The sequence below is a fragment of the Orbicella franksi genome, chromosome 5 (assembly GCF_964199315.1).
Source record: "Orbicella franksi chromosome 5, jaOrbFran1.1, whole genome shotgun sequence".
In the NCBI taxonomy this organism is placed as follows: Eukaryota; Metazoa; Cnidaria; class Anthozoa; order Scleractinia; family Merulinidae; genus Orbicella; species Orbicella franksi.
Genome location: NC_138149.1, coordinates 33,497,820 through 33,507,400, shown reverse-complemented (window position 1 = coordinate 33,507,400; position 9,581 = coordinate 33,497,820). Strand labels below are relative to the sequence as shown.

Below are 9,581 nucleotides of genomic sequence, written 5' to 3'. Positions count from 1 at the left end.
AAACCGGCTTTTGGTGGAAACGCAAGCAAAGTCTACGAAGAGCTCGACAAATTGGGCAGTAAACGCTTTCAAAGGTATGAATTTACGTAAACATGACTACAATCCAATACACATCTCAAACACTAAAACTTAAAACCTGTTTTAATTTAAAAGGCAGAATGACGAAAAAAGCATATTACAATGCTTCCTAAATAATGAGTTATACTGGCTTATCTACATCTTTGTCAACAAAAAGCAACATTTCACTTGTTTATACAATTAAATGTTTTCTAGCAGCTGTTGCGTATATCATTTAACAGTTAACCACTCGAAATACGCTTGCAACACTTAAAGGTTGAGTTGGAAAAAATGTTTTCTTTTCCTAGAATGGGGTGCACAAAAAGTTCCTGTGCTGCCAAAACTAGAGGAAATGAGCGACGAACAACTTGACAACAGTCTGTCACAGTTTTATACAGAAGCACGAAGCAAAACGGGTGAAGAGTACAGCAAGTCGTCCTTAATTACGTTCAGAAATGCAATAGAGAGGCATTTAAACAACCCACCTTATAACAGAAGTTTGAAGCTAAATTCTTCAACGTTTTCAAATTCCAACCGTATGCTGAACGCCAAAATTAAGAGCCTGAAACAGCAAGGGAAGGAAAATGTGCAGCACAAAGAGGCCATGCCAGTTGACGACTTGCAGAAATTGAAAGCTGGTCCAGTATTAAGCCTTGCAAATCCATGGTCTTTGCTGAGAAACGTATGGTTCCATGTTGTTCTCTACTGGTGTAGAAGAGGTCGTGAAGGGCAGAGAAATTTGAAGCCGACGAGTTTTGCATTTGAAGTAGACGAGCAAGGCAAGCGCTACGTTACTATGACCCACGAGGAGACCACCAAAAACCATCCCGGTGGACTTCAAGACCGATCCAGCTTTGAGAAGACGGCTCGTATGTACGAAACAGAGAGTGAGAACGACGGCTACCGAGCGCTGAGCTTGTATATCTCCAAGCTGAATCCGAAATGCGAAGCCTTATTTCAGCAACCTCGACGCGACTGGAATGAATCCGCCATCACACCCGAAATCTGGTACGAAAACCGCCCGCTTGGTGTCAACACTCTTGGAAACATGATGAAAGAAATAAGTACAAAGGCCAAGCTTTCCAAAGTTTACACAAATCACTGTGTTCGGGCGACAGCGATAACCTTGTGGTCTCAAGCCGGTTTGTCAGATCGCCACATCTGCCACATTTCGGGACACAGAAACCCGAATAGTCTCCAGCATTACAATTCTCGTCCGTCGTCTATCCAGCTCAGGAAATGTAGTGATGTCTTGTCTACTGCTCTACAAGGGGCCGACCAGACAAAACAGAAATCTCCACAATGCGATGAGCCTTTTAGTCAGCCAAAAGCAACAGAAGTATCAGGCAGAGTGGTTGAAACGCACAGCCGATCATCCACCACAACGATCCACAGCGAAATGCTTGGTGGCATGTTCAATTCTTGCACAATCGGTTCAATGCAAATCAATCTTTATCCTCCTCAGAGCAAAAGTCAGTGAACTGGGGAACTGCTTCAGCTTTCGAAGATTCTTTTTGCTGTAATAATTTCGTTAGAACCGTTCTGACTTTTTTTAGAAAACGTTTGTTTCTTCCCACAAAGGGAACGGTTTTACTTTTCATTCAGCATTTAAGCCAATAAAAAGAAAGCATGTACATGTAAGGAGAATACTTATTTTGATTAATTAAAATTCGCAATCCTTTTCTTGTTTAATATGTCTTTATGTTAATGTGGTGGTTTACATTTTATAAAAGAAATAAAAAAACTTGCCCTTCGTGCATTGTTGAGTTATATAAGCACTTGGGAATTTTTAAGAACACTCGAGAAGTGCGAGAAGCACTCGGCTGCGCCTCGTGCTTCTCTATGCACTTCTCTCGTGTTCTTAAAAATTCCCGCGTGCTTATATAACTCAACAATGCACTCGGGCGCGTTTTTTATTTCTATAATAATGAACTCGAACTGACCAATCACAGCGCGCGCAATTACTCGAACATTTTATAACACCTGATAATCTTTAGTAACTGTGAACACGAGATCGTGAGTAGGCAATTAAGTCTAGTCGCCGGTTGCAATTGACAACGTTCAGCGATCTGTCCCGGTGGGTCCCCGGCGCATCTGCGATGGATCGCCGACGTACTCAAATTTGCGCGAAGTGCAAATCGAATTGCTCAAGTTTCAACAATTTTACCGGTAAATATGGATCGAATCGTCTTACTGGAGTACGTTGCGTCCGCAGATGATGTTCACATAAAATGTTTTCATCGCCGACAACCGCCGACAGCCGCCGGCTTGCCTGCGAAGTTGAACTCAGCTCAACTTTGCAGGCAAGCCGGCGGTCAATGCCTGGGATAGATTATGATTCGGCGATAAAATAATGTTCACATATGCCGTAACGGTGTCCCAGGCCGTGCCGGTGTCCCAGGTATGTTGGCGGCATATGAGAACCAGGCTTTATGCAGAACTATGATAGACGATTTATGATCGTGAGCAGGCAAATACAACAGTAAGAGTCATCTAACATAAGTATCTAGAAATTAAAGTGCCTTGCGCGGACACGTTTTGTCATGCTTCGCGTCAGCGACATTATTTTTTCTTTACGTTTTGATTGCTTCAAGCGATTGTCTTCATCCTTTCGTGATTGCCACCAAAGTGATTACTTTGGTTTTAGTTTCACGATACTTACTTGCCAAAAGAACTATACTTGTAATCACGGGGCAGCGTTGCGAATGGGAGAAAGATAACTCGGATCTTTTACTACAGTCTTCCTGTTTTGATCAAAGTTCGTGCTATTGTGTTTTTGGCCACCCGTCACAGCGAGGCTAGTTTAAGTGGAGTAATTGAATGCACCAACATCTTGTGAACGGCAACTGGCCAAATACTAGGAACCAGAGTTGAACAGAAGTCGAGCGGCGATAGCTGAGCTCTGAAAGCGAAAAGTGATGGGACGCTTAAGACTTACTACGTTGAGCGAAAGGTAGAGGAGCGCAACCTCGTCCGTCGAGCCAGACTACTTACCACTACGTAGAACTTTGAGAAAGTCTAGTTAAGAACGTTCATAATCCCATCTCTGACTGAAAGGGGCACTTTCCATGAGTGAAGTCTGCATACGAGCCAAGTGGCTCATTAGGCCGGAGTTTTACCGGTTTCTGCAGCATGAAGCGAGTATTTCTACTCCCTCCTGGATGGGGTGATGGTCCATCGCAGCACCGCTCAATTTGGCAGTACCCATTTATACACCTGGGCGAAGAGAGGCACTGTGAGAGTAAGGTGTTTTGCCCTGGCCAGGGCTCGAATCCGGAGTCGAGCGCAATAACCAAGAGGCCAGGCCGTGCACGCCTCTCACTGTCCATGAGAATGACTTCAAAATATGGTCTCTTTTAAATAAAACTTACTATATAAGTGCAACGAAGCTATAAAATGAGCGTTTATTTTACTGAGATGAAATCTACTTCTCTGACCAAGTATGGTAAAATAAATTTAAGGCACATTTTAGGATTTTAAATGATTTGATTACCAAATTCACTCTACCTATGTGCTGTACTTGGTTCATGACGATGAGGCTTGTGTCAAAAGATACAACGATGACGCGGAACGACGCCGTGAAATGAGACAGTGGATAACTGACCTATTCTTCCCCCCCTCTCCCCCCCTCCACCCCTCTTCCGTCCATTACCGGGATACCCCCGAGAATTTGATTTTTACACCGGGGTGGATGAAGGCACTGGGAGAGTAGTGTCTTGACTAATGACATAAAACGCAGACCATATGAAATACTGTTGAGCTTTTCATATTATACATTATCGCTCTTGCATTGGACAGAATTACTTACGAGAATTACGTATTCAGTGTATTTATGGTACGGGCTTTCAAAATCAGTGCATGGCCGGCTATCTTTTAGTCCCCTTAGAATTGAGATTGTGATCAGAAGTATCTCCCTAAATCTTCCTCCGAAACTTTGGAGAAACGAGAAAACGTCTCAATTCTGTAAACGACCTCTAATGGCCACTAATGGCGCGTTGTGTACGCACCTCAGCCAATCACATTACAGCATCTGCATCAATGGTATATCAAACAATGAGAACTTGAGCTTAGAAATGGAAACGGCATTTTATTTATTTTGCACTGCCTTTTTGTAAATGTAACACAGTTATATACAAACCAGTGACTATTTTTAAATGTAAAAATGATGTACGGTGGCCAACATAAATTAAGATTCAAGGCATTACATGAAACTTTACAATAACATAAACACGGAACACCACAACCTGCCTTGGTGGTTGCAAAATACAAACATTGCTTTGACTGAATACAGCCACGTTCTTGTCGACGACATATGTTACAAACTATCTCGCACATATCATAGTCACGTGTCTGTGGTAACATTCACCAATCGCTCGTGTCTTTGATCATAAGATGCTCTCCCTCTGAGTAACAGTCTCTGCTCCTGTTCCTGCAGTTGACCGCTGATTATCACAACACACTCGTACTCGACATTGTGCCTACAAGTGAAAAAAAAAAAATAAATAAATAAAATAGGATAAAAAAAAAAATAAGAACGATTAAAATAAAGTCGACTTCAGTTAGACAATAACCAATCGATTTTTAATCGTTGTCGGTCTATCTGTCTCTCTGCTAAAAAATGATTTGGCGAAAGTTAAAGAAAAATCCAGCTGAATTGTAAATCGTATCCACGCCCTCAGGGAGCAAGAAAATGAGATAATGTGCTAAAAGTGAGGTTAAACAAAAGAGTTAAAACGTTCTTGAAGATGCGCCATGCTGCTCTTAAAGAGGGGATAGACTGTCAGAATACCAGTACACCTAAAGTTACTTACTTGGCTGTGAAAGTGATTTTAAGCAGAGTTTTAGTCTTGGCTGTGAAACTCGTGTTCGCCTCGAGATATCCCTCAGTGGGATTCACGACAAAAACATCCCGACTGACGGCAGGGTAACGTGGGTCTGTGAAAAATAAAAGCGGAAAAGGAATGAATGATAATGAGCAACGAAAATCTTTACATTTGAAGTGAGATGCAACTACTCCTGACAAAACTGTTCCTCTGCTTCTTCATCATGAAGGTCCTTATCTTCTGGTCATGTACGCCTCAACAATGCTAACTGAAATTAGTATCACCCAACTAGTGGACTAATGCAAATCCTGCATTTTAATTGGCTACGTTACCAGAGGACTATTAGTAATGGTCCTCGGGTAGCGAAATTTGTGCAATCGAGCGTGACGCTTTCTTCCGTTTTATTCCCAAATAAATATTCTTCAACTTGCATTTGCTAACTTTATTATTGCCTTTTGTGTCCGACTAGTTGGGTGATACTAAAACAATTAGACCCTTCGCCCTCAAGGGCCAACAGCTTCGCCTCACGGGCTATTAACCCGTAGCTAATTGTTGATAAGATATATTGTTACACTGCTAGCAAATTAAGGAGGCTAGTCTACAGCAGCCTAGTGCAAAATTGCATTTTGTCTTTGTTTCAAAACGAAGACAAACTTGAAAAAAGTTTTCATCGGAACAAATTTCTATGAAAATGAAGTCGTGAAACTCATTTCTCATGTGAAAGTTATGTACCAAGTCTCGTTGGTGAAGCGGAGGCGAAAGGCAACTCGGAAGGACGGAAGCGTAAGAAAAATGATCAAGGAAGTCTGTATTGACTAACAGATCCTAAACAATAGGTATGAGAGGTATTCGTTACTCTAATGGTTAAAGCCCTGGACTGTACCTCGAGTGGCCAGGGCTCAGTCGAGCCGGCCCTTTCCGAGGTCATTTTATCGGGGGTTCTTGTTCAGGACAACTCTCTCCACCTAGTTGTATAAAGGGTTACCGGTCAGTTTATGCCGGGAGGTTACCCTGTGATGCGCTAGCATCCCATCCAGGGGAGGGGGGGGGGGGGGGGAGGGAGATAATCAATAGTGATAAGCAGACTCCAGCTCCTTCGAATTCCAGAACTGGATCAGAATTGAATGTACCACTTAGGCGTCACGTTTATTACCTTTTTTGGCGATCCAAGCGGAGGCAGACTGGGAGGGATTATACAGGGTCACGTGCATTTCAATTGACTGACCAACAAGGCACGTGCCAAAGTCTAGGACATCTTGAGACAACCGGAGGGTGGGTACAGCTATTGAGGCCATCAGGGGAATCAACTAAAAATAAAAATAATCAGCAATAAAACATTTTAAGGTTTATACACAAAATAGACAGAAACGACACACCAAAAATCGTTATTATACACTGTAAAAATGACAGCACCAAAACTGCTATCTCGTGTTTTGCAACGTGCTCGAATACAATGTATATGATCGCACTTTCCTCGTTCGACCGTTCGTCCCTTGATTCATTACTTACTGACAAAAGTCGAACTCAGTTTATTCAAGGTAACAAGAAACAAACATCTTGCAAAAATATATTTCTTGAGCGAGAGGGGTTTGTTTTGGATCGCATAGACATCCGGGATTCGACCTCAAAAATTCCAAACCGATGACGTAACTCAACAAAGATCTGTGTGCTGTTTGTGATTGGTTATTGCTCGGTTTTAAATTTTTGCACGCAACCAATCAGAGACAAGGCACGGTCATCTAAACAGCTACGTGAACAATTGAAATTTTTCAGGTCAAATCTTAGAGCGGTGAAAAATTGAGCATGCGAAAAAAAAACAAGATCATATACAAAATTTTTCCGAAGATGAGTTTAAAAAACGCAATTATCAAAGGAACACCCTATATTCTACAACCTTGCATAAAAAATGAGACTTCTCATTACCTGTGTGGTATTGTTAGAAAATTCAACTTTCAGGTCTTGTTTGAAGACAAGTTGTCTGTCGCCATCATCTGAAGTGAAGAGCTGTGTGCCATCGTCCACTTGTTCTTGCGCGGCAGAAAAGTCGTTCACTTTACGAACGAGCTGATCAGACAAGAAGAACCCAACCTTTAACTGAAATGAAAAAGAGAACAAACCACTTAACTTTTTCTTCGCAGACGGACTATATCGGGGATTTTATGACACGTCCGGCTGCAACGCAGGCTAGATTTCAAAAACTCCGAAACTGTTTCAGAGTTGTAGAGTCATTGGGATTCCGTGATGTCACCGAGGTATCACTAAATTCTCTGTATTTCCATTAGCATTAAAGTACACTGATTAGAATGGAGAATTAACAGCTTGATCGCAGAAATCTTATTGCAAGGTCTTAATTAGAAGTGCTTAAACTGGCTTACGACACAGGCAGTTCCTTCACCATGGCATTTTTGCACCGTAGAATTTCGCTTTGTTAATAAACTTAAACAATCAAGTTGACAATTCGTCACATCCTATTTCTTTTTCATGCGGTTAGGAATGGGAAGGGGAAATTGAGAAGAGGGAGGCAGGAACGTACTTCACAAATCAGCTAGCGCAAATGAAGGAGAAGTTTAGAGTTGATGTTACTGTACGGTCTTAGAACTGAAGTCTTCAAACTGGCTCACGGCACGGAAAGTTTCTTTGCCAGCGCATTTTTGCATTGAAAACGCGTCACATCCTATTTCTTTTTGACGCCATTTGAAGTGGTTAGGGGAATAGAGAGTTGGCAGACAGAACTTATTTTATAAACCCACCCCGCCAATGTACGTGAAGAAGAGGTTCAATGTTTATGCAATATTAAATAACAATTCTCAACATTTCGAGGTTGCAATATACGATAACACTCTCTTACCCAATTCTACAAAATATTTATGAAGTAAATACCGTAAACTGCCGCTTTTAAGCTCCGGGCTTATACAACTTCGTAAGGGTTTTTAGACGGGCTTATAAACGGCTTATAAAAAACCCGTTTCGAAACGAGCTATAGCTGCACATGTTGATTGAAATAGGTTTTTCATTTAGTGGTAATTAAGCTTTAAAACATCATAATAAAACGAATTCAAAACAAGAAAAGCTAGAGGGGGGCTTATATCCAGGGTGGGGGCTTATATCCGGATGTATTTTTTGGTTACAGGTGGATGGGGCTATAACCAGGGGGGCTGATATGTGGAGGGGCTTATAAGCGGCAGTTTAAGGTAGTCTCTTAATGGAGCCCAGTAAGGTAAGTATAGTGTGGCAAAGTCAGTTATCAACAACAGTTCTTTTCAGAGCTAACCTCAATCAGACAATCACACTATAGGAACTACTGATACTCCTGGGTTCAAACCATTTACTATGATAAGTATAGTGACATCATGAGGTCAGTGTGACATACCACCTAATCATCACAAATGAGTAACTGAAATTAATAATTAAGTTACCTCTAATGTTTTAGTAGGCTTGACCGTTATACTGCCAGGAGCCTGGGTTCTAGATGTTTTAGCCGATGGAGGAGGCTCGGTGGACATAATCTTGAACGGCGCCTTCGCATCAAACCTCATGGTCAGCGGTGTTTCAGTGGTGTTTCCCAACACGAACCGATGAACTAGCGGCGTCGCCCCGTGGAGCTGGCGAACATTAGGTAACAGTGTTACAACAGATGAATAGAATTGTTTGAATGAATGGTTTTTGTGTATTTGTTTTACTATGTAATATACCGCATCTCACTTCTACCCTAAAGTGGGCAATTTACAAGGAATATTTATGCGTCCACACTCCCAGAAGGAGGGGACTCCCATATAAGTAGGACTGGGATGCTTGTCGGAAATTTTCAAAAGAAGCCCTAAGACGTACCAAGATACTGTTTTGTGGGCGTGGCTTGAAAATTTTTTCACTCCTAAGAGGTACTAATTCAAAAACAAAACATTATCTCCTGTTATATTTTTCCGGCTCAATACCCTCAAAGCTACCGCAAAACCTCCCGCTGTGGACCTTTTGAGACTGACCGCCCTAAGAGATACCGAAACCATTTTTTTTTAACCCCTAAAAGGTAGGACAAGCACCCCGCTCCCCTCGAGTCCCACTACGCGCGGCAAGGATGGACAAATACAGACGACGAAAAAAGTTTCTAATTCTTCCTTCCAATATCAATCCTTCGTGAAGTTGTGAATTTTCTTGTTTAAAAGGGGTAGTCGACCATTTTTGCACCCTTCGGGTCGTTGACATTTTTTCGACAAAAGGGTGTGGCTTGCGACCCTCTGGACGCCCTCCCCGCCACGATTCTCCATTGCTTAGGCTAACGTCGATCAGTATAGGGTCAGCTGGAAACACGTAAATACAACTAACCAAATCAGACGCTGTTGTTATGAATTCAGTGCCTTTGTCTTCTTCAGTTTCAACTGTGAGTCTGGAAGTGAGAAAACAAAGAGTTTGACGGGATCACTTTGCTGAGTGGGTAAATCTTAAGGTAACCTAAACCGGTCGAACGCGTTTCTAATCAATGTCACCAAAAAACGCCCCTCCTCGCGTAATCAGTCTCAATATCTACACAGCGATGGGCTATTGCTTGTTGTTGGTTCAATTTTCAGGGAGGGAGGGGTGGAGGACTCCAAGCGGATCTCTGCAGAGATACATCAGCACTATCCGGATGGAACTTTTAGAGGGGAACTGGGGAATGGAAAGACGAGTTATCACTTAGCCTAACGTCAAATTAAAACCATTGTAATC

General features: G+C 42.1%; 2 protein-coding genes across 2 annotated transcripts in view; one reads left to right on the top strand and one right to left on the bottom strand.

The window, feature by feature from the left end:
* The window catches only part of LOC145487963 (uncharacterized), a 1,674-nt gene extending 137 nt beyond the window's left edge, over positions 1-1,537 (top strand). The window contains exons 1-2 of the mRNA XM_081466729.1: positions 1-74; positions 366-1,537. The exon at positions 1-74 is cut by the window's left edge and continues 137 nt beyond it. Coding sequence (XP_081322855.1) covers positions 1-74; positions 366-1,537 — 1,246 coding nt within the window. The remainder of the gene's footprint in view (positions 75-365) is intronic.
* The window catches only part of LOC145488402 (deleted in lung and esophageal cancer protein 1-like), a 33,937-nt gene that overhangs the window by 1,697 nt on the left and 22,659 nt on the right, over positions 1-9,581 (bottom strand). The window contains exons 33-38 of the mRNA XM_081467253.1: positions 9,201-9,261; positions 8,297-8,482; positions 6,804-6,974; positions 6,034-6,187; positions 4,869-4,992; positions 2,029-4,535 (exon numbers count right to left, since the gene is read on the bottom strand). Of these exons, the coding sequence (XP_081323379.1) occupies positions 4,400-4,535; positions 4,869-4,992; positions 6,034-6,187; positions 6,804-6,974; positions 8,297-8,482; positions 9,201-9,261 (832 nt within the window). The 3' untranslated portion in view covers positions 2,029-4,399. The remainder of the gene's footprint in view (positions 1-2,028; positions 4,536-4,868; positions 4,993-6,033; positions 6,188-6,803; positions 6,975-8,296; positions 8,483-9,200; positions 9,262-9,581) is intronic.